Source organism: Vombatus ursinus, unplaced genomic scaffold, assembly GCF_900497805.2.
Source record: "Vombatus ursinus unplaced genomic scaffold, bare-nosed wombat genome assembly UNPS02013950.1, whole genome shotgun sequence".
NCBI lineage: Eukaryota > Metazoa > Chordata > Mammalia > Diprotodontia > Vombatidae > Vombatus > Vombatus ursinus.
Genome location: NW_020953728.1, coordinates 171,823 through 197,593, shown reverse-complemented (window position 1 = coordinate 197,593; position 25,771 = coordinate 171,823). Strand labels below are relative to the sequence as shown.

General features: G+C 35.7%; 1 protein-coding gene across 5 annotated transcripts in view; it reads left to right on the top strand.

Moving 5' to 3' along the window:
• LRRK2 (leucine rich repeat kinase 2) overlaps positions 1-25,771 on the top strand; it is a 228,053-nt gene that overhangs the window by 159,098 nt on the left and 43,184 nt on the right. For all 5 annotated transcript variants that reach the window (XR_003568832.1, XM_027858947.1, XM_027858948.1 and 2 more), the window contains exons 34-40: positions 7,133-7,320; positions 10,484-10,638; positions 14,422-14,568; positions 14,791-14,982; positions 16,469-16,615; positions 22,479-22,579; positions 24,353-24,543. Coding sequence is in view for 4 of the 5 variants with exons in the window: in XM_027858947.1 (XP_027714748.1) it covers positions 7,133-7,320; positions 10,484-10,638; positions 14,422-14,568; positions 14,791-14,982; positions 16,469-16,615; positions 22,479-22,579; positions 24,353-24,543 (1,121 nt within the window). In the remaining variant the exon portion in view is untranslated. The remainder of the gene's footprint in view (positions 1-7,132; positions 7,321-10,483; positions 10,639-14,421; positions 14,569-14,790; positions 14,983-16,468; positions 16,616-22,478; positions 22,580-24,352; positions 24,544-25,771) is intronic.

Below are 25,771 nucleotides of genomic sequence, written 5' to 3'. Positions count from 1 at the left end.
CATTCTTCCATGTGGTGGTTAGTAATTTGCACTTCTTTGGAGAACTGTTTGTTTCTTTTTGACCACTTACTGATTGAGGAATGACTTTTGGTCTTATATAATCTCTTTTTAGTCGTCTAAATATCTTTAATTATAAATACGTATCTGAGAAGTTTGATACAAAGATTTTTTTCCCTCAATCAATTGCTTTTCTTCTTATGCTAGATGTGTTCATTTTTTCTTAGATGCATTCATTTTGTTTGTACAAAATTTTTTCAATTCCATATAATTGCTTTTATACCTAGTTTGGTTAAGAATTCATTCATCTGTTATTTAGAGCTGAAAATGTATCTGTTCTGCTTTTCTTCAATTTTGTTTTAATGGTATAATCTTTCATTTTCTAATCTAATTTGAATTTATTGTATAATGTAGTGTAAGTTGTTGGTATGAGCCTAATTTCTGCCAGATTGCTTTCCATTTTTTCTAGCAGTTCTTCTCAAGTAGTTAGTTCTTTCCTGAGTAATTTATGTTTTTTGCATTATTGCTATTGCTAGTGTTTCTAGAACTATGTGATGTAATAGTGGGGAGGGGAACATTCTTATTTTATTATCTCATTACCTTTTGAGGCACCTTATTACAGTTTTGGACATAGCTAATTGTTAGGAATGTTTTCTTTAAACATAAATCTGTTTTTCTTCAACGTATATTTATTGTTCATCATTCAGCTATTGGTACAGGGAGAAGAAATCTAATTCGCCTCTAGCTACTTTAAAATAGTCATTATGTGCCTTTCAAGTCGTCATCAGACTAAACATCCATAATTCCTTGACCTGATTTCTGGATGGCATGGGCTCCAGTCCTCTGATGCTGTTTAGCTGAGACAAGTAGAAAGTAGGCTTTAGAAAAAAGGAAAGACCATATGTAAATCATAATGATGATTAAACTCCCATTACATTTCAGATATTTCCCAAATTCTATCCACAAGAAAACAGAAGAAATACATTTTCTGTTGAGGGTTCTAAATGATAGAGTCTCTTGTGTACATTTGCTTTGTTAAAATGCCAGTCTATTAACTTTCAGAGCCTGGTACAATAATAATAATGTCTTTTAAAATTTTATACATAATTGATCATAATACATACTGTTGCTTTTGTATAATGCATTTCAGTTAATGTTTTTAAGTTTTTTAATTGTTTTTCCTTTGTTTTTATTCTTCAGTAATTTTCCTTGAAAAGAACTTTTCTCTAATTTCTTTGGACTCACTCTTATAACAAATATACAGCTGACTGTGTAAATGATATCTACATCAAATTTATGTTCTGAAATGCTTGTTAAGTGATAAATTTGTTAGTAGTTAAATAATTTATATTTATACTGTGGAATTGAAATATAAAACAATCTTAGTGAATTTTTTTTTAAAAATGGGTTTAAATAATGAAATGAAAACAATTACAACCTGCCTACCACTCACACACACCAAAAAAAAACCCCAACTCACATAAGGTGATATTTAGTTCTATTTTTTTGTAAATCTAAGTGAGAGCAATGATGATTTCATGAAAGAAAGGTCCATTGAATTTACATTTGCAGTGCTGTATTTAGTATAGGTCATTCAATATAGGCTTATTAAAGAAAGCCCCAAATTCATCTGGTGTATATGAAAAAAAGCCACATGAAAATAAAATCGAGCATTAAAAACCTGATAACTAAATCTCAGCATTGAAATATGTATAGGAGATGCAGAGATAGCTTTCTTAACCTTCCAGGATAAAAGTAAAATAAAAGAGCAGTTAGGCTAGGAACTTTTTTAAGGTAGCAAAAAATCATGTTGACCAAAATATTGACATTAAGTTTCATCTATAACATGTTAAATTATTGTTATTGTTATTACATATTCATTTATTTATTGCTATTTGTGTGGCAATCTGAAGGAACACTGATTTCCTTTGCAAATTGGCCCATGATTATTATTTCAATTGATGTAAAACACATTTTTTAATTAATCAATTTAATTAATTTATTTAATTATTTAAAAGGACACAATTCAAGCCCATGCACTGCTTTCTCTTCCACTGACGCTATTGACTAACACGATCCTAACATGATGCCTGGAACACTCTCCCTCCACCACTCTAATTACTGACCTCCCTGGTTTCCTTTTAAGTCTCAACTAAAATTTCACCTTCTACAGGAAGCCTTCTTCAACTCCTTTTAATTCCAGTGCTTTTCTTTTGTTAATTATTTCCTATTTATCCTGTATATTGCCTGCTTTGTGTGTGTGTATGTGTGTGTATTTTTTTTGGCATGTTTTCACCCCTATTAGATTATAAGCTCCTTGAGGACAGGCATAATCTTTTACCTCTTTTTGTATCCCCAGTGCTTAGCACAGTGGCATAGGTGCTTAATAATTGTTTATTGATTGATTGATTGATGATCCATTTATCCTTCTAACTCTTTGTGTAACTTTTAGACTCCTTGCCTTTATTAACCAAAAAAATAAGAAAACATGTTCAGCATGGTAGCTCAGCTTAGTTTTAGCTACCCTGACAATTAGGATAACTAAGGTTCAATTCCTTTCTCTGATGCATGCTAACTTTGTTACCCCTTGGAAAATTATTAATCCCTCAGTGCCCCAGACAACTCTCTTACACTATAAATTTCAGAAAGTTTCCAGTCTGAACCATTGAAGTAAATTTTCTTACTAAAAATAAGCCTGACAGACCCAAACAAAAGAAAAAAAAAGTTTTAATGTGAATGATATTTTTAAGTTTTGTGTAATCCCTAAATCAACTCCTGTCTTTAATGGCCTTGCCTAAGCCAGGGACAAATATAGTTCTTGTACTGATTTCCATGTTGCATGAATCAGCCATGACAGCTTGTTCCAAGTTTCATTTGGCTTGTACCTCAGTTCTACTCTAGAGATTTGATAACTGGCTAGTGGAATCTTAATAGGGAGATGGAGAACTCAAAGATGGGTAATCTTGTTTCAGTTTCTTCCAGGGTACTACGGTGTACTGGCAAGTCTACAATATTTGCACCCAAGGAAATTAGAAAATGAAATTAAAATCATTTAGGTCAGACCATGGTTACTATTTAACATACTGGAATCATGAAGTGCAATTTAGAAGCTAGGAGACATCAGTCAGAAACCTGTCTTCAGATGGACTGACTGAGTGGGACCTCTTATGCTCTCTATGAAATTTTTTGTCTCATCAACAGATCTCAGATTCTTGTTCCTTGTAACATTCCTCCCTTTCTTAGCCAAACTCCTTGAATAATTTACATTCTTTAACTCTCTTTCCTCTTTTCACTCTTCTAAAGTTTTTACAATCTGCCTCTATCACTCAACTGAAGTATTTATCTCCAAAGTCTTTATTTCCAAGTCTAATGGCATTATTCTAAGTCCTCATCATTCTTGGCTCTCTGGAGTATTTGACACTGTAGCCACCTTCTCCTCCTGGACACTGTCTAGTCTTTGGGTTTTCATGACATTGCTTTTTCCTAGTTCTCCTCTTCTCTCTCTCTGACTGCTCCTTTTTTCTTTGCTGGAAGCATAGGATTGCTCTGTATCATTCTTACTAATTGTAATTTTACCTAACAGCTTTCTTCTTTCTTCCCTTTATAATTCAGCCCTAGTCTACTTGCTGAGCTCCAGTCTCACATTGCCAACTGTTCATTGGACAATTCAAACTGGATGTCCCATGCATTTTGCAAACTTAGTATGATTAAAGCAGAACTCATCCATTTTTTTTTTTTGAGCTTTGCTGTTACTATAAAGAGCACCACCATATTTCTGGTCATTCAGGTTCACAACTTTAACATCATCTTCAAGTCTTCACTCTTAATAAGTCCCATAAACCCCATCAGTTTCAAAATCTTGTAGTCCCCTCTATAACACCTCTTGACTACACCCCTTTCTCTTTATTTTAACAGCTAACACCTTAGTTTAGGCCCTCATCACTCCTCACTAGGACTATTTCCTCACTAGAAAACTAACTAGTTTCCCTGCCTCTAGTCTCTCCCCATTATAATAAATCCTCAACATGACCATCAAAGTGATTTTCCCACAGCATAAGTCTGACTTCCTACTCAGTATACTCTAGTGGTTCCCTACCATTTTTAGAATTAGCTATGAGTTGCTCTGTCATTTAAAGTTCTTTAGAACCTAGCTTCATCCTACCTTTACACATTCTTACACATTATTCTTACACATTACATGGCTCTGTATACTCTACAGTCTAGCCATACTGTCCCTCCTTGCACACTTCATTTCCCCTCTCCATGCTTTTTATACAATCTGTTTCTCATTAATGATATGCTTTCCTTCCTCACCTCTGAATCTTGAAATCTCTTTTTTCCTTTAAGATGTAACTCCAGTACCACCTTCTGCTTGAAGCCTTTCCTGGTCCCCCTTAGCTACAAATGTCTTTTGCTCCAAGGTAATTTTACGTAGTTTGTATGTGTTTTGCATATACCAATATGTGTATTTTGTCTGCCTAATTAGAATGTATTCTCTTTAAGGGCAAGGACTTTTACTTTTGTTATTTCCTCACTTAGGACAGTGCTTAGGACAGTGGCTGGCACATAGTAGACTTGGTAATTATCCCATAGATTTAATTACCATCTCTATGCTGATGATTCTCAAAGCTGCCTATTCTGTCCCATACTTTCTGCTGATGTCCGATCTTGCATCTCCAGTGACCTTTCAGACATTTTGAACTGGATGAACATAAACTTCTTAACCTTAATATATCTAAAATGGAACTCATCTTTTCTCCTAAACCCTACTCAATTTCTGCCTTCTTAATTACCACAGAGGCCAACACCATCTTCCCAGTCCCTCAGGCTTGCAACCTGGGAGTCATCCTGGACTCCTCACTATCTCTAAATCCCCCATATCCAATCTGATGCTAAGACCTATCAATTTCACCTTTGTGACATCTTTCCAATATGCCCCCTTCTCTTGTGAGGATGAGAACAGTATCAAGGTCAATTACTGCACTGATGGTAAATTATTTAACTTGAAAAGGCTACAAGCCAAGACTAACGTTGAGGGAGAGTTGGTGCTCAGTACAGCCTCGGAGGCTGAGATGTGACAAAGCATGGATCAGGTCTGTGCTGCTTATGCTAATTTTGGCCTAACAATTAACACCAACCAAAAATATACGTTCTCCACCAGCCAGCACCACACCATCCATACGTGGAACCTTTGATTACAACAAATGGAGACATTTTGAATGCTGTGGATTAAGTTCACTTACCTTACTTTTCAGGGATGTACACATAGATGCTGAGGTTGATGCACATATTGCCAGAGCAAGCTCAGTGTTTGGAAGGTTCCAAAGGAAAAGTATGGGAGAGAAGAGGTATTAAGACTGACTACCAAACTGAAGGTCTACAGACCTATTGTGCTGACCTCTTTGTTCTATGCCTGTGAAACCTAGACAGCCTACTAACACCATGCCAGGAAACTGAATTGCTTCAATTTGAATTTTCTTAGAAAGATTCTAAAGATCACCTGCCAAGTTAAGGTACCAGATACTGAGGTACTTTCTCAAGCTAAACTGCCAAGCATTCAAACTCTATTGCAGAGAGTACAACTCCAATGGGCTGGCCACATTGTTGAAATGCTAAACGTATATTTGTCTAAAATATTATTTTATGGAGAATTCACAAAAGGCAGGCATTCCCATGGAGGTTAGAAGAAGCTATACAAGGACACTCTTTAAAGGTCTCTTTGAAGAACTTTGGAATCAATTGCATGACATGGGAGACACTGCCACTGGACCGCCCAGCATGGTGTGCCCACATCAAAGAAGGTGCTGTACTCTTTGAACAAAGCAGAATTGCAGTAGCTCAAAAGAAATGTGAGATGCACGAATTTAGACATCTCCACTCCAAACGTTCATTTAGACTATTTGTGCCCAACCTGTGGTAGAGCCTTCCAAGCTCGTATTGATATGATTAACCACAGATACATTGTACCTTGAATCTAACATAGTGATGTCATTTTGGTCCTCTTCAAGAACAAAGGGCAACAACCAAACCACTGTCACTCCTACACTGTAATACAGGCCCTCATCACCTCTTGCCTTGATTACTGCAATAACCTGCAGTAATCAAGGTCGTCTTTTCTCCGGTCTCTCCCCACTCCAGTCCATCTTCCATTCAGTCACTGAAGAGATTTTCCTAAAATGCAGATCTGATGATTTCACACACACATAAACACACACACACCCGTCAGTGAACTCCAGTGGCTTCCAGCAAATACAAATGTTCTTTTTTGGCATTCTAAGACCTTCCTAATCTAGCCTTCCTGCCTTTTCAGTCTTCCAACTCTTAATTCCCTGATACTTTGCTCTAGTGACACCAGCCTCCTGGATGTTCTACTAACCAGATGCCCCATCTCTCAATTCTGGGCATTTTCTCTGGCAATCTCCCATCCCTAGGATGCTCTCCCTTCCCAACTTCAACAACAAAAAAGGATTTTACTATGCAAGTAGATAATCCTAGAACCCCACAAAAAGTTTATTAGGTCTATTATAGTGGAAAAGGGGAAAGAAGTTTGTGGGAATACATGAACAAAAAATGGAATAACATGGAGGAACCAGAACAGGATGCATTTTACAGTATAAAAGAAGTGAGGTTGATCTTGACTAAATTACTTCTGTGACTGTAAACAAGAAAAGGTTGTTTAAATAGAGTGAGACAGAAGAAGAGATGGAAATATGGGAAGTTATGATAGAGGCAAATTTTATGCTTCTTATCTGAATTAGTAGAACCAAATAAGAAAAATGAAATATTATGAAATTGGAATTGACTGATATGACAGCAGTAGAATATTCTATAATACTGTAGAATGGGGGTGGATCTGCAAAGTGTTATTTCCACTGTATGTGAGGAGTTGTAAATTGGTGGGCTGTCTACGGATTGTCACAAGGAATCAAGGATGCAAAAAGAGTATATATCCATTTTTCTCTACAAATAAGTATGTTTATATCATATACCATGTTCTGTTTCTAGCAGTGTAACATCCTTACTTGATGCAGATGAAAATGTTCTGACCATTTTCTCTTGAGAGTAAAACATAAAATATTGTGGAGTTAAAGTGATTCAGAATATAATTATTGAAGGTGAACTTTTTTCCTTTCAGATTTTGACAGTGAAAGTAGAAGGCTTAGCTAAATATCCTAAGGGTATTATTCAGCGTTCAGATGTGGAAAAGTTCCTTTCAAAGAAGAGCAGATTTCCCAAGAACTACATGTCTCAGTACTTTAAACTCCTGGAAAAATTCCAGATTGCTTTACCAATAGGAGAAGAACATTTGCTAGTTCCAAGCAGGTAAACTCTAAATATAAATGCAACATAGAATATTATACATTTTAATTTAATTTTTTAAATTATGGAAGTTGGATTATCTGATGCACGTATTAAGCAACTACTTTTTTTTCCCACAATATTATTTTTCCCTTAGAGAATTAGAGAAGATTCTCAAGATTGCCTCTTGAGGCAATGAAAAGCAGAAAATGCTAGATGATCATCATACACACATTGGAACGAAATGCTCAGATAAATCTGTGATTTCACTAGTATGGGTACTCTCTCTACCAGTGCAGTGTCCAAGCCTTACATTCTCTGCTATTCTTGTCAATGTCTTTCTTTAAATTATTCATAAGAATATAAGCCCATTATGCTGGAGATTTGTTTAGGTCTATCTTAAGGGTGCCAGTATAACACTTGTGCTGACTATCCATTCTTTCTCTTTACATGAAATCTTCAACAGATAGGTTTCATGAAGCCCATTTTCTTTTCCAGCCATACTTCTCCTTGTTGTTGTCTTCTGTAAGGTAGAAAGTAGAAAAGTAATGAGGTAATATAGAATGTTGGAATGATTATAATTATGTTTTATTTGGGAAGGCTTCTTAAAGGAAGTCACGAACGTGAGTTGCCCAAGTGAAGTAAAACAAAATCTCATTGAGAAAAACTCATAGGATTTTAGAAAAAGGGAGAGACCTTAGAGATGATTTACTGTAGTTTAACCCCATAATTTTTATAGATGAGGAAACTGAGTGTGAGAGATTAATTGACTTCACCAAAGTTATACATCAAGTTAATAACTGTACTTCTGTTTTATAACAATGATTATGTAGAAATTTGAGTTCTAATTCAGATTATGTCACTAATAGGCAGTGGATCTGACTAGATTTTCTTGAGCCTCAGTTCTTCCTCTGTAAAATAGAAGTTGGATTAGATGTCTATTATAATTTTCTATTTCTGTTTCTATAATCTTTCTCTTTTAAGTCCTATGACATTGCTAACCATTATCTAACAGTAAAGAAGTAGAACCAGTTCCGTATGAAGCTTGTAGAAATCAGTTATATTGCTTTATGATAAATTCAGAGTACATAAGACTTTTTAAAGAAAGCAGGTAACTGTGAGGACAAGGGTAAAGGAGGTAAGAGTGTGGTCAGTAAGTACGACTTTGAAGACTACCTTCTTATTGTTCCATATTAAACATCATTCTCTTCTTTGTAATGTTAACATTTTACACTTCTTTAATTCTTAAATGAAATTTTAGTTGATTGTTCTGTTGTCTCAGTGTCTCCTAAGTGTATCTCAGTAAATTTTTCACGCAAGAACTAAGTCTTTACCTTGCTCTATATTTCACATAATACAGCTTTACAGGCTTTCAGGCTGGCCAAATACAGGTTCTTGGACTTCACAGGCACTCCAGAATGTTGAGGGGAGTTACATAGGGTCAGATTGTCAATAGCATCTGATCTTCCTCAAGAAACTGTAATTGGAGTGGAAATTTTTGAGAAAATAACAAGATTAGATAATTCTGTATGTCAAAAGTAAATAATAGCATCATAGAGCTTTTAGTTTTTTTCTTTGTTTCCCTGTACACCACCAGAATGGCAAAGAGTAGACACATAGGTTGTAGTGTCTTGAATAAATTCACTTAGACCATCTCCGGTTAAATAATGGGCATTTATTGGGGTGACACACGCAGCTGACTTCTTTCCCCATGGGAGGCCTGAGTGTCCAGCAGGCCCTACTTCCCTTGGGAGAGAGCATCAGCAGGCCCTGCTCTCCTGGGAGACAGAACACCTAGCTAGGTTAGGTGTCTGGTCTGTATGTAGTTTGATAGAATAGAGGGAAAAGGGAGGAGGAGAGGGAAAAACAGGACTCTAGAATGTTAAGTAATCTGGAGTGTCTTTGTAAATGCATACAGATAAGCAGGGGGAATGAGAAAGGGGAAGAGGAAGAGCTGCCCTGGAATGTCAGATAGTTGAGGGGGTGCTTTATGACAGCACAGATAAGTCCATGGTGGGGAGCTTTTAATGCATAGTCTTCTTTTTATTTAATTTTTTTAATTCTTTTTTTATATTCATTTATTTTGATTTATCAATCATCACTTCCATTTTGAGTTTAAAATTTTTCTCCCCCTTCCTCCCCACCACCCTCCCCAAGATGGTGCACAATCTGATATAGGCTATACATTTACATTCATATTACATTCATATTTTTACATTAGTAATGTTGCAAGTAAAAATTAAAACCAATAGGAGGAACCATCAGAAAGAGGAAACAAAACTCAACAAAAGAGAAAAAAAAAATAGCAATTCAACTTCCATAGTTCTTTCTTTGGATGTGGACAACATTTTCCATCACAAGGCCTCTGGAGATGTCTTAGATCCTTGTATTGCTGGGAAGGGCTAAGTTTATCAATATTAGTCATCACACAATGTGGCTGTTATTGTGTACAACATTCTCTTGGTTCTGCTCACTTCACTCAGCATCAGACCATACAAGTCTTTCCAGGTTTTTCTGAAGTCAGCCTGTTCATCATTTCTTATAGCACAATAGTATTCCATCACATTCATATACCACAGCTTGCTCAGCTATTCCCCAATTGATGGGCATCTTCTCAATTTCCAACTCTGCCACCACAAAAAGAACTGCTATGAATATTTTTGTACATGTGGGTCCTTTTCCCATTTGTATGATCTCTTTGGGATACAGCCCCAGAAGTGCCATTGCAGGGTCATAGGATATGCACACTTCTGCAGCCCTTTGGGCATAGTTCCAAATTGCTCTCCAAAATGGTTGGATCATTTCACAACTCCACCAACAATGCATTAGTGTTCCAATTTTCCCACATCTTCTCCAACATTTGTCATTTTCCTGTTTTGTCATGTTGACCAATCTGATAGGTGTGATGTGGTACCCCAGAGTTGTTTTGATTTAATGCATAGTCTTCTTGAGCACTTTCTGGCTGGTCACATCCCGTATTTTATCTCATATCTCATATCCTGCATCCTGTTTGCTCCATCTGCCTCATCATACATGTGTACAAATAAATTTATGGGAATGGTGGGAAATACTCTTGATTTTTAAAAAACATGTATTTAATTTACTGGTTATCCTCAATAGGAATAAATTAGTGTGATTGAAGTTGTAATGAAAATGCAAAATGATGATTTTCTTTTTTCCATTTTAGTTTGTCTGATCAAAGACCTGTGATAGAACTTCCCCACTGTGAAAATTCTGAAGTTATTGTTAGGTTGTATGAAATGCCTTATTTTCCCATGGGATTTTGGTCCAGACTGATCAATCGATTACTTGAAATTTCTCCTTACATACTCTCAGGCAGAGGTACGTATTTAATGCCAGTAAATTGCTGATACTCTTTAGCTGGAGAAATAAAACCTCAAAGATTTTTAATATTTTGAGGTAAAATGTGCCAAGGCATATGAGTACTATCTATAATGATGAGTAAAATACCTCACTTATTCAGACTTCAAGTGCATGAACCTTAATAATTAGGTTTACTGCTGAAAACCATTAGTCTCTAAACAACCAAAACAAATATGTAGCCCAGGCATTGCACCAGCCCCGTAGATGAACAGAGTAGCCTGAAGGTGTAGATCTCGGACTCTCCCTCTCTGAATTGGCTTATTCACCTAACTTGTACTCACAGTAGATCTGGATTTCTTAAAAGGAGGCACGCCATGCTGCTACTACTCAGATTCTTTTATGAAAGCTCTAGTGGTAAGCCTGGTGTGAGAAGGAATACACTCCTGTTATTTATTACTGTTATTTATTACTCTTAAGGTCCCACCAGTGTGCTTCCGATTTACACAAAATTAGTTGCCACAACAGCATTTTCTTTTATACTAGCAGACAACAGCAAGAGTAAGACTAATAGAAGGCAAAGCAGGAATAATCAAAATATACCTAACCACCCATAAATCTTAAGTCACACTTTTCCATAAATGTACACAATGTCCTTGGAGAAAAGTGGGCGCACACTTAAAAGAAACCTAGAAGAACAATAAAGAGTAGGCGCCCACGTGCCCAGGGCAGCTCACTACTCTGAATGGTAGTCCTTGTGGTCCTTGTTCTCTGAAGAACAATCTCTATCATAAATCACTGGTGGGGGGGGAGGAACACATTTCTGCTATTTCCCTTCTGGTCCTCACAGCTCTCCTGCTGGGTGAAACTACTTCTCTGCTTCTCTTGGGCTGCCAATGCAGTAAGAGACTCTTTTAAAACTCTTTTGGCAGGAGTAAGAATAAGACTAATAGAAGGCAAAGCAGGAATAATCAAAATATACCTAACCACCCACAAATCTTAGTCACGCTTCTCCATAAATGTACACAATGTCCTTGGAGAAAAGTGGGCACACACTTAAAAGAAACCTAGAGAGCTGACAAGCTCCTCAAATCTGAAAATTTTTCCTTTTCGAAAACAAAAAGGTCTGTAGAGAGCAACCTGAGAGGTTTCTATTCTCTTAGGCTTTCGTTGGCTCTAGAGAGCAATAAATTCCTTCTTTTCTCCTATTCTAGTTTTCTTCTACTGTTGTTTTTTTAGGCAGCTAGTTGGCACAGTAGGTTGCATACTAGACCTGGAGCCAGGAAGACCTAAGTTCAAATTTGACCTCAGACACTAACAAGCTGTGTGACCCTAGAAAAGTCACTTAACTACTGTCTGCCTCAGGTTCCTTATCTGCAAAATGGGAATAATAATAGAAGTTATCTTCCAGGGTAAAATGAGATAAAATTTATAAAGCACTTTGCAAACTTTAAAGCACTATGTAAATGTTAGCTGCTACTACTACTACAATTATTATTATTATGATGCCTTAAATTGGTGCCTCCTTGTAAGCAGTGATGTGAAACTCAATTATGTCACCTTTTTGTCAGGTACTATTCTTTTAGTCTTTACGTAATTTTCCCATGTTCACCAAATAATTGTTCGGCTTATTGCATATATATAAGCCAAGGAATAATCATACCCAGCAGCTATCATTGCTCTTTGCTTTGACTTTATACAGGTCCTTTCAGTACATGTATCTGATGAACACTTCTCTATCTGGTTCTCAGAACAGTCTGTATCTCTTATTACCATGTTACTTATGTTTTAAGTTGATTTTTTAAAATAAATTTTCCCTAAATAGATGTTCATTTTGTTTCCTTTTATCAACCAAAATGTCCATAAGTGAAAGGGGCAGTATCTCACAGATATCATAAGATAAAGAGAATGGAATAATTGTTCCATGCACTGTGCTAAGCACTTTACAGATATTATCTCATTTAATCTTCACAACAACCATGTGCAGCAGGTGCCATTATTATCTCCATTTTACAGTTGAGGAAACTAAGACAAACAGAGGTTAAATGATTTAAGCAGGTTCACACAGCTATTAAGTGTCTGAGGCCTGATTTGAACTTAAGTCATTCAGACTATGGACCTAGCACTTTATTTACTGGGTCACCTAGCAGCTACTTGGCATAAAGTCCTTGTGCTAAACTAAAGTTCATGCATTTAACTCATAGGAATGCCTTCCTAGGTCTTCAAGCAGGGCCTAATCACTCTTCTCATAAACTTGGTCATCTAGTTTCCCAACCCATGGAAGAAGTAGCCCATTGAAAGGATAGGGGTAACTAGAGACAGACATTGTGACAGCAGTAAGAAATGATAGCTGACAGAAAGATAGTAAAGGAGTTAACAGGCACAAACATAGGAACCGAATAAAAAAAATACTGCAGTCTGAGTTTAATAATGTTACACAGCTAGCAGTATTCCCCTTGATGGCAACACTGTATTGTAATTATAGCATAGCATAGTAATTAATGTTCATAATAATCATGTCTCAGTTTCCTTATTACTGAATAATCCAAAAATTTAGCATTCACTAAGAAGCCATGAAAGCATACAATGTGTTTTAGAAAGACCTAATCATATACTGCTAAAGTAAACATAATTTTCTTTACTTCTTACATGGAAACTCAAACTTATGTGTGGCAGGATTCAGATAAATGAGCTGTTCCTATATTTTGAAATGTAATTCAACACGAAACTTTATATTTCTTTCTGGATGGATAATTAGAATTGCAAAAGAAAGGTTAACACATTAAGATTTCAGCACTATCTTTAATAGGAAAAACAACTGAACACCTTTCATTGACTCAGTTTCCTCCCAGGTTAATTGCACTAAAGCTATTGTTTCACAGGTAACACCATTTATTGGGCAGGAGAACACAGGAGAGGCTCCTAACACTAACAGGTGTTCTAGCACAGGTTCACTTTTGATCTGGTCAGACAGGAAGACAGCTTCGAAGGGGTTAAATAAGCTTACTTTATTCTAGTCTAGTCTTTTCAGAAGGATATTTGCTGATAATGGGAGTGCCAACTCCTACAGCATTCCCTAATCACATTTCTCACAAGAGTGGGCAAGAATGGGAGTACAACTCCTTCGAGATCCCCTAAGCCTTGATGGGGGCCAATCAAGGCAGGTACATGCATTCCTCTATACATTACCCAAATCCCAAAATGGGTTCCCCACTCATTGACCAATGACCACCTGCTTTATAGGGCAACAGACAAAGAAGGCATATTGCCAACAGTAAGCTCACAGGTTAACTTTAGCAATATCATCATGACACTAGGACAGTGCAGGTGTACATGATGTCATCCCTAAATCTCACCTTGCAAGTGTGGTGGAGATGTTTTCAACCATAATTCATGGGAAATATTATGTATTTTAGCCATGGATCCTGGGAAACTAAACTCTAAAAGGAATAACAAAATCCATCTTACTTGCAACTACACAACCACAACAATTTGTATAGTGGTATAAGGTTGTTGTTGTTTTTAATGGAAACTGATGTATTTCCAAGTTGGTCGATGCATATTTGAACTCAGTTCTGATTTTTAAAGGTGAAAGATTTAATGATAAATATAATTCTTAATTTTCCAAAGAGTATTTTTTGGAGTATCCTTTTGGAATTAATTGATATTTTTTAGTGGCCAGTGTTTTTCATTTCAAACAAAAACTATTCGAATTTTTGCTTTATGTCATTGTTTTGGGAATTTTGCATCAATTTTGGTGGAGTTTATTATTGAAGGTCATAAAATTTTTGCAATTTCCTTCAGAACGGGCCCTTCGCCCTAACAGAATGTATTGGAGACAAGGCATCTACCTGAATTGGTCTCCTGAAGCCTATTGTCTGGTAGAATCTTCAATTTTCGACAATAGCTCAGAGAGTTTCTTGAAAATTACAGCACCTTCATGCAGAAAAGGTAAATCAATTGATTCTAAATATTGTCTCATATTATTTGAGAAAGGTTCATATATTTGTTTTTCACTTTACAGTTAAAAGCTATTTGTTATATAGCTACATGTGAAATATCACAAATATTGTGTTGTACTATATTATATTAATTATATATAAAAGCTGTGTATAATTATAACTATATAGCATTTGAATATGATTTTAATGAACTATTTCTTCGATTGTATAGGCTGTATTATTTTGGGACAAGTTGTAGACCACATAGATTCTCTCATGGAAGAATGGTTTCCTGGTTTATTGGAAATAGATGTCTGTGGTGAAGGAGAAACATTGTTAAAGAAATGGGCTTTATATAGTTTTAATGATGGTGAAGCACAACAAAAAATATTACTTGATGATTTAATGAAGAAAACTGAAGAAGGTATGTGCTTTAATAATTTGCTAAGATGCAGCACTAATTGAGATAATACCCTTTAATGATGAGGTGGGTTCCTTTGAGAACTACATCATACTCTGTGTGTGTGTGTTTGTGTGTGTGTTGGATAGAGAGCTGGCATCAGAATCAGGAAGACCTAGGTTCCATTCCAGCTTCTAATTATGTGATCCTGGGCAAGTCAGAAACTCTCAGTGCTCTGGGCAATTTCTCTAAGACTAGAGGTTGGAGAGAATGTGCTAACTGATTTGCTAGAGGAAATTTCCTCATCTTGGGTTTCCCTCTACCAATGAAATTTCAGGTCCAGTTCTTATTCCTATTGCATTCATATGTATATTAAAAGAGTCTTTGAGATATATTTTATTCTAGTGTAGTAATAAATACAGGACAAAATAAAAGTAGATATTTTGTTGTCCATTATGACTTCAGTATTTAAATACTGAACAAATATAAGTACAAGATACAGATACACAATGAAAAACTTTTTGACGGAAAAGATATTGTAGAGCTGAGAACATTCTAAATTGTTGTCTTTCTTTAGGTGTCTTAGGAATAGTTAACAGTATGAGTTAACACAGCTAATCTGGGAAGTGGCAGAGAACATGAGGGCATGTACAACTTTAGAGAATTCCGCCTGAAGCTATTAAAACTAGTATACTTTAGCACTGAAGACAGTGGGAATATTCTTTAGCACACCCAATGTTTCTGAGCCAATTTATATGTGTTTTCTCTGGATTAAAGGGCCAATATGTATATGTATTTGTAAGCAAAGACTAGACAGCATGTACTCAGGCCTTTCTGTACATGTGTGTGCTATCCTGATTGCCCTCCTTGTAATGTCTGTGTCCTGAAGTTTCTATTGCTTATACTATGCATATCTGCATCTAAAAGGATGAATTGTGATGAAAATCATGTATAGAGCAAGCAAATCTTTTATCTCTGACAATACTTTCTCCAAACCACTTTGTCACTCTACAGGTATCCCAGTGGTCATAAGACTCTGCTTTTCAGGAGTCATTGATTTACAACAATAGATGTGAACATTTAAAAATTAGAGTTAATGGTCAGTCTGAAATTTTTCAAAACTTCCAAATGGAAAGAATATAGAAAATGATGAAAATAAAGGGCAGACTTTAATAGAATACATGGTTGGAAAAAAAGGAAAGAATTAGAGATGAAAAAAAGAAAAGAAACATTGTCATGGCAGAGCAAATAAATACAAATGTACATCCATTCATCTTCATCTACATATATCTACATCTATGTCTTATTTTATATTATTATCTGTCTTTAAATATGTGAACTATAACATTTGGACAAAATCAGATACATCAGTACAAAAATTTGATGGTGGGGTAAGCAGATCAAAGTGGGATTAATAAGTACCTAATCAGTCAAAAATAAATATTGAACATACTCACTTTTTAACTAAATGTCACACTTAACAATAATGTCATATTTCCTCTCTTCACAGGAGATCTCTTAATTAATCGAGATCAACCAAGGCTTACTATCCCAATAAGCCATATTGCTCCTGATTTAACTTTGGCTGATCTGCCTAGAAATATCACGTTGAATAAAGATGAGTTGGAATTTGAACAAGCACCAGAATTTCTTTTAGGTAAATATTTTATAGGTTAGTGGAGATACAGAGAAGTAGATGCCACATATACACACAAAAATTGAACATACTATAAGTGTTTATTTCTTTAGTTTTTTCCTCTGAATTTTAAAACCATTAACATTTCGTAATTCTTGTTGTAGATTTATCATCATTATGTACTTTCTGTTATTATAGTTATTATAGTTTGGCATTTTATATTTGATGATATATTTTTTTCATTAAAAAAATTTGGACTTGTGTAGATCAATAGATCTAGAGCTTGAATGGACCTAAGAGACCCTCTCATTTTACAGCTGAGGAAACTAAGGCCAAGGGGAATTAAAAACTGAGAGGTGAGATTTGAACTGGGTCCTCTGTTTAGAGCTAGTGCTTTTTGCTCTGTGCTTTGTTGCCTCCCAGTGATATTAGAGTTTCACTGATATGGAGGTAATGTGAGATTAGAAACACAAAACTACTTGAAGATAGTCCTTCTGAGGTCCTCTTTATTTCAGGATATGAAGAAGGTTTCAGGTTATCCTTGTGTGGTAGAGATTTTGCAACCTTAAAAGAAATTGTGCAAATAGAGGCTATGCCTTATGTGGAGTGGTCATCCACTTTAACAATCTTGAGTTTCCTGAAAGTGTTACACAATAAATTCATATACTTAAAAAAACCTTTCAGATTTAGAATATCAAATATGTTAAATCAGTTGCACAAAACAGCAAGTTCAGAAAATCTCAGGTATTCACAGAGTCATCTGAAAGATGTGATGTGAAGATTTGAATTAACAGTAATGTATAGTGCATGAAAACTTGTTGCTTTTTTAGAACTGTACTTTTAAAAAACTGTTGACAAGTTGAATCTTAGTTAATATCCAGAATAAGCATGCCTGAGGATGTTGCAATTGTTTATCCAAGCCTCAGTATTTAATTCAGTTAATGAAATAACCAAGACAGTACAGAGCTATGCATCTGCAGCTAGGTTTTGGGTGTAATACAAATAAGTAAATTGTACAATTTGGCATCTTTAATTTTCATAGTATAACACTGCTTCATTTTTTGAGAGTCCATAAATAAGTAGTCTAGGTTACACAATTTCTTTCATACTTCTCTCTACCCATCCCCCCACCCCCTTGTATATATGCACACAGTGTCTCTACTTCCTGTTTCTGTTTTCTGTTCCATCATTTTTAGGATCTCACTGTTTCCATTCTTCTCATTCAGTTTAATGGTAAGCTTGGAACCTGTCTTGCAGAAAAGAAGTAGAAGCAATGAATGTAGACAGTTTTCTTCCCTAAAAGTTTAGCTGAGAAAGAAAGGAGAGATATAGAACAATAGTTTGAGGAGATGGTAAGGACTGGAGAGGATTTTCTTTTTAAGATGAATGAGGGGAAGCTAGGTGGTGCAGTGGATAGAGCACTGGCCCTAAAGTCAACAGGACCTGAGTTCAAATCCAGCCTCAGACCAAACACATGGCACTTACTAGTTGGGTGACCCTGGGCAAATCACTTAACCCCATTTGCCTTAAAAAAAAAAAGATGAATGAGATTTATGCATGGTTTTAGGCAATAGGGAAGGAATCAGTAGATAGAGGTTGAGGATTAGTATGAGAGAGGGGATAATTGTTGGGGAAATATTTTGGAGAAAACCGGAAGGGATGGCATCAGGGGCTCATGTAGAAGGGTTGGTTTTGGTGAGCCAGGTCACCATCCCAATGGCTTCCTTGCCTATAGCTTCTGGAACACCTATACCAGGCATCATGCCCTGGAAAAACTTCTTCCCTAGGGCCCCACTCTGCTGATGGGTGATTGTCTCTCTAAAAACAGTATTTTTAGAAAGTCTCGGTCATATTTCATTTCATTCTCTCTTTTTTAGCTATCTCCTCACCAGCTATCTTGGTGGTATAGTTGATAATGTTAGATCTGAAGTCAGGCAGACCTAGTTCAGATACTTAATAGTTGTGTGACCCTGAGCAAATCACTTAACCTTTGTCTTCCCCAGCTTCCTCATTTGTAAAATGGGAATATAATAGCACCTACCTCTGAGGTAGAGTATGAAGATAAAATGCAGTCATACTTGTAAAGCACTTTGTAAACCTTAAAGTGTAATATAAATGCTGCCATCATCATCATCATCATTATGTGTACCTGCTCCTTCTTTTTTGTTCTCACACTACCTTTCCAGTTCTGGAACCATGAACCATTATCACTCACCTTTGTTCTTGGATGGGGTTTTATCAGTCTACTTCTCTTTTATCTCTCTTACCATCCTTATAACTTTCTGTACCAAACTACCCCTCTCTGTTTCTCTAACCACCACTCCACTTGTTTTTCTACCTTTAGAACAGGCCTGTACAACTTGTGATCTGTGGGCTGCATATGGCCCTTGGCCACTTGCAGCAGGCCAAAAGATTTCCGGCAGCCTGCGAAAAATACAGAGCAAAACAGCCTGTGAATGTAGAGGAAATCCTTTGGCCTGCTGTAAGCAGCCCACTGGCCATAGGTTGTGCAGGCCTGCTGTAGAATCTGAGTGTTTTGAGGTCAGTGACTCTTTGTTTTGTATCCTCAACTCTTAATGCTTAACAAATGCTTTAACATTGATTCATTTAGGAGAACCTGGAGTTAAAGAGGAGAGAATGGGAGATTCAAGAAGTTATTAGGTATAGTGAAGGGAAGAAGTGACAACTCATAGCAGATAGCCTGTTTTCTTAGTAAATTTTCAGGGAGTAGGGCATGTTGCAAAAGGGCATGATGTGGGAAACTTGAGAAGAAAAAGTTTGAACAATCACTTGGAGAATCAACTTAGGAAAGGGCAAAAGAATTGCTTGCCTAAATATGAGCCCAGTTGAAAATGGATAACAAATTCATAGTAGACTATGTAGATGTATTATTTCTTTTAGTTCCATTCAGCAGCACATAGAAGTGGATGGTGAAATTAATCTAAGTCAGTGGATCAGTAGAACAGAGAGAAGTTGGAGTAGTTAACTATGGAGCATAGTTTGGGAAGGGAACAAAATTAAGCCAGATTTGGGTAGATGGCCAGGAAAATATTGAATGAATAGAGATCACACCAAGAACAAAGAATACGTGTAGGGAGGAGTGAGGCATAAGGAGAAATAAAATCAGGAGCTTATGGTCAGTTAAAGAAAATTCAAAGTTTGTTTTCATAGGAGTGGAACAGATGGTGAGATGGTGAGATCAAGGCTGTAACCATCCCTGTGTGTAGCTGAGAAGGAGTGAAGTTGTAGGTCATGGGAACAGAATAGATTTTGGAACTGAGAGGTTAGAATAAATGATTATTACCATTTATAGTATTAAGGCTGAAGAGGAGACAAGACTGTAAGCCAAGTACTAAATTCCTAGAGAAGGAGGGGAGGGAATGACCTGGGACTAGCAAATAATAGCCTCCAGGATCTGGATTGCAGAATAAATAAACATAGAAAGAACCGCAAAGAAGGAGAATTTTTTTGAGTAATGGTGGCAGGGGAGAGTCTGGAAATGGAAATGAGGAGTAAGGATAGTAAACATTCTGATTTCCCTTCCAAAAGCAGAGTATTTAGGAAAGTATCAGAATGAGAATGGCTCCATGTCGGGCCTGCAAGAATGAGAACAGCATATCTCTATCCATTATAATAATCTAGCCAAGAAGTGACGAGGGCCTGAAATAGAGTGGTTGTATGACTATAGAGAAGGAAATGGATAAAAGATATGTTATGAAGGTAAAATTTAGTAGGCTTGGTAACTAATTGTATATGGGAAATTGGTGAGAATGAAAAGTCAGAATGATTCCTAAGTGGCAAACTGAATGACCAGGAAAATAGTGCTACCCTCAACAGAAAGAAGAGAAAGGGCTATCCTTTTTTCCTTTTTCTTTCATGTATCTTTAATCCCTTCTCCACTGGTTCCTTCCCTTATACCTACAAACATTTTTAGTTGTCATCAATCCAACCAAAAAAAAAAAGACTTCCCTGAATCTACTAGATGGCTAGGTGGTGCAGTGGATAGGGTCCTAGGCTTGGAGTCAGGAAGATCTGAATTCAGTTGTAACTTCAGACATTTACTAGCTGTGTGACCCTGGACAGGTCACTTCACCTTTGTTCAAGAACCTGTCTCTCAGGATTATTATGAGGATCAAATGAGATGATATTTGTAAAGTACCTTGCAAATAGTGCCTGACAAATGCCTTTCCTTCTTTCCTGCTATCCCTTTTTCCTTCTTATTCCATGCTTCTACTTCACTGGCTTCTGCCATATCCTTACAGATATGTTCAAAAGTCCCCAAAAAACACACTTTTCCTCTTGATATTTGTTATCTTCTCTTTTTCACTGAAAAAGGGTCATCTGCATCTCATGGCTACATATTCCTCACTACTTAGTCTCTTCTCACCCCATACTGAGCTAGCTTCTATTCTACTCCCACCACCCCCATTCTATTTATTTTACTTAAACTGCTCTCAGAGTTTATCACTAGCCTACTAATCAACAAATCCAAATGCTTTTTTTAGTCCGAATCCTCATTTACTATAACTTTTGATCCTTTGTCTTACAAAATGCTCCATCTCTGTCTTCTTCCTTCGTTCTTTGTTCTTATTGATCCCTTAATGTAGGTATGTTTTACAAGGTTATTTTGGCTCACTTTTCTTTATCTTTGCAACTCTGTACTCTTATCTGGCAATCTCATTCAGTCTCATGTTTTTAGCAATGACATCCATGCAAATTATTCCCAAATTTATATTTCTCTTCCTGTTTTCCTTTTGGACCTCCAGACTATGTAAGATATTTCCATTTTAATGTCCTATATTCAAACTTAACATACATGAAATTGTTTATATTTCCCCCAAAATTTACTCTCTTCCCGTCCCATCCCATTATCCAGCCTTTCATGTTCAAAATATTGTTGCTATCTTTGATGCTTACTTTGCTGTCATCTATATTTAGTTACTAAATCTTGATGCCACCTCAGAGACCTCTTCTATTTTCTCTTCCACAACCCCAGTATACGCCTTTGTTACTACTCCATAGCAACGTGAACTGGAGCATGCCTCTTGATAGGTTTTCCTACATTCTCTTTCCTCTTCCTCTTTCAAGCTATCCTTCATAGAACTGCCAGAATAATCGTTCTTGTGCACAGATCTAGTCGTATCACTCCTGTACTCAAAAATCTTCATTTGCCTCCTATTGGAAGTCTTCTATGATCTGGATCAACCCTAATTTTTTAACCTTATTTCATTGCTTCACTCCATGCAATTTATACTCCATCTAAACTAAATCCTTTTCTCTCTTCCTTCTCCTCTCAGCACCGAATGTCTTTTTAAAAAAATCTCTATGTTTTTAAATCATATTGTTCCCGTCCTTGAATATTCTTGTCCCCTTCTTTATTTTTGCCTGTTAAATTACCTGTCTATCCTTTAGAGTCCAACACAAGTGCCATCTTCTTAGTGAAATATTCCCTGATAACTTATGTTAGTGGTGATCTTTCTCCTTAAATTTCACATAACATTTTGCATTGCACCTCTTTAATATGCTTATAGACTATTGTACATTATAGCTGTCTTTTTGTCTTATCTCAGTGCTAAATAAACTCTTATATGCTATAGGTATTTAATAAATGTTTACTAAATGTTGAATTTGAGATGTTAGCTGAAAATTGAAATGTTTGTTGAATGTCAAATCTGAAATGTTAGCTGAAATCATAGAAGTAGATGAGGAAGAGCATAGAAGAAACATAAATGGACTGAAGACATAAAAAATCTTGAGAAATGCCAAATTTCCCAGAAGTCAACTAAAGAGATATCATAGAATAATAAACAGCATTCACTAGAAATAAGATTGATTGTACTGTATTTTATTATGATGCTGAAAGTATTTTACATTTTCATAAAAGGTGATGGTGGTTTTGGATCTGTTTATCGAGCATCCTATAAAGGAGAAGAAGTGGCTGTGAAGATTTTTAATAAACATACATCACTTCGGCTATTAAGACAAGTACGAAATACTGTCTTTCTTGATCTTTCATTTAAAGATTGATGCCATTTTACCACTTAGAAAATAATCCTATTCTTATTTAAATTAAGAAAGGGTAACAATTGATATTAATGGCATGATACTAAAATTCCATAAAACAGAAACAATCACCAAAAAAGAGTATACATTTCAAAATGAAAATCTACATTTCTTCTTATTTACAGAGTAAGAGTTTAGGGTTTCTTCCCCACAGGAAAATGAAAAAAAAAAAAAAACAGGCCCTTGTGGAGGGCCAGGGTGAATGCCTATTCAAAGCAGGATATCAAGTTTTACTAAGGTTTATCTCATTTTTTTAGAGCATAGTATTTCTCCCCTTAAACAGAGGAGTTATTATGCTGCTATTTTACTTTTGAATATGCCTTTCACAGGTGTCATAGTCTTAATAAGATGACTTAAATAAGAACTGGCTCATTTTAAACTATATTACCTATTGATAATTTCTGTTTTAAATTCCATAATCATATACAGCCATTCAGATACATGAGCAGGAGCCAAAAGAAGGCAAGTAAAATTATAAGCAATAATAATAATAATAATAAAAAACCCCACAAAACATTAACAAAAAAGCTAAAAAAATTAAGCAAATAAATGTTTAAGAAGTAATTATACAATCATGTTCTCGTATTATTTGCAGTATGATGAAAGAAGCAATGATCATGTGAATAAACTTTAACAAGATTGCATATTATACATTGTATAATCATGAGTTTTGTTGTTGTTTGATGTTAACCAGCTTTCCAAAATTAGACACTGTGATTTTTTTTCCCTTTAACTTTTTCTATATGAGAAAAAAATTCAATTCAAGTTATGTTTTCTAATTTTTTCTATATTTATCATTCTGTATAGAACAATAACAGTACACTCAAGTCATATGCCACAATTGATTTAACTATTGGCACATAGTTTGTTTCTAAATATTTTTCTCCTTTAAGTAGTGGTTCTAGGAATAGGAATATTTGTTGTTTTTTCCTGTCAGCAATTTTTTTTAGGCTATCAACATAAAAATGGGATTGCTAAATTTAAGGTTATGACTTTTTCTAACTCTTTTTGTATGACTCCGTATTGCTATCTAAAATTTCAAACCAATTTATAGATATACTGGCAGTGAACTTACTTGCCCATTTCTTGTGTCTATGCCAACATTAGATCTTTTGCTGTCTTTGCTAGTTTACTATCTGTAGTTTCTCCGAATGGTTTTTGTGTGCATTTCTCTAATAATTATTTTTAATACTTTATTTACAAGTAGATGTTTATCAATTCTCTGTCAATTTGGGCTGAGGATCATACATAGAAATACAAGTGGTTATTGATAGTTTATTTTTCTTGTCTCAAGAACTTAAGTTTCTTATTTCTGTAAAATCTTAACTAATTAACCAGCATATGAAAGTAACATTGAATGGAAAATGAAGACCCCTGAGATCTAACTATATTTTTATTTCTGATTCCTGAGCCATCATCTATCTTTTCTGTGTATATTAAGAAAGAATTTGCTACCTCCTTTTACTGAGCAATTTTTAACTTAAGTAGAATAATGTGTTTGTAAGTATCTTGAGCTTCTAATCTTTATAGAAAGTTTCAACTCATCTCAAACTTACTTTATACTTAATCATTTAAATTATAGAATGCTGAACATTCTGTATTAAATCCAGAAGTAAAGAAAAGTAATTTTGATAAATATTTATGTGCATCTGATTTACTCCCATTAATTCTAATTATTGTTTTTAACATTTATAGGAGCTCGTAGTGCTTTGCCATCTCCACCATCCTAGTCTGATATCTTTGCTTGCTGCTGGTATTCGTCCCCGAATGTTGGTAATGGAATTAGCCTCAAAGGGTTCCCTAGATCAGTTGCTTCAACAAGACAAAGCTAGCTTAACCAGAACGCTCCAGCACAGGATAGCGCTACATGTTGCTGATGGCTTAAGGTAATTACTTTTACTGACTGTGAAATTACTTTTACTGGGAAAGATCTTGAAAATTTTGCTCAAATTTCAGTGTTAGGTTTATATAGGAGGAGACTTTAATCAAGGATATTTTCTGAATTCTTGAATATTCAATAAAGCAAAAGAAATAAGAAAGAAAATTTTAATTTTATGTGTCTGTATGGAGTACATGTATATTCAGAATATATTCATTATATTACATATATATACGTGCACACACACACAAATAAATATAGCAGTGGAACAATGGATAGAGCTCTGGATTTCAGTAAGAAAGATTTCAAAACCAGCCTAAAATGCTTACAATCTGTGTGACTGGACAAGTCGCTTAACTTCTGTCTGCCTCAGTTTCTTCATCTGAAAAATGGGAATAATAATAACTACCTCCAAGATAGTTGGAAAGCTTAGAGTGAGTGATACGTAAATGCTCTAATATATTTTACAAAACAGATTAGAACTCCTGTCTGAGTGTCAACAGATTAGAGTTCTTCTAATTAGCAGTTTGTTGCTAATTTGGAGGGAAAGTTGATCCAACACACAGTTGACCACAATGGAGCAGAAAAGGAGTGGGCAGCTTTCAGAGATTTGGTGTATAGCACTGCATTTGTTCATCTGGGTCAGAACACTCAAAAACATCAAAACTGGGTTTGATGAAAATGATGGGGAAATTCAGAAGCTGCTAAATGAAAAACAAAAAACTCCACAGGGTTTACCAGAAGGATAGTTCATCCATTTCTAAGAAAGCAGCATTTAGTTCCATCAGAAATAAAGTACAAGCAAAGCTTAGAGAGATGCAGGATGCTTGGCTCAGTAAGAAAGCAGATGAAATTCAGTTTTATGCTGATAGTAACAATACAAAGTGTTTTATGATGCCCTAAAGGCTATTTATGGGTCAAAAACCCATGGTGCATCTCCACTACTCAGTGATGGTGGAGCCACATTGTTTAGTGATAAGGACATGATCTTAGAGGGATGGGCTGAACACTTTCATGATGTTCTCAACAGACCATCATCTATCAATGCTGACACCGTTGACCATTTACCTCAGGTTGAAGTCAATCTCTCCCTAGCTGAAGTTCCAACTGAAGAAGAAGTTTTGAATGCCATTAGGCTCCTTTTTTGTGGCAAAGCACCTTGTACTGATTCTATTCCAGCTGAGATTTACAAGGTAGGGGGTCCATTGCATATACAAAAGCTGACAAATTTTCCA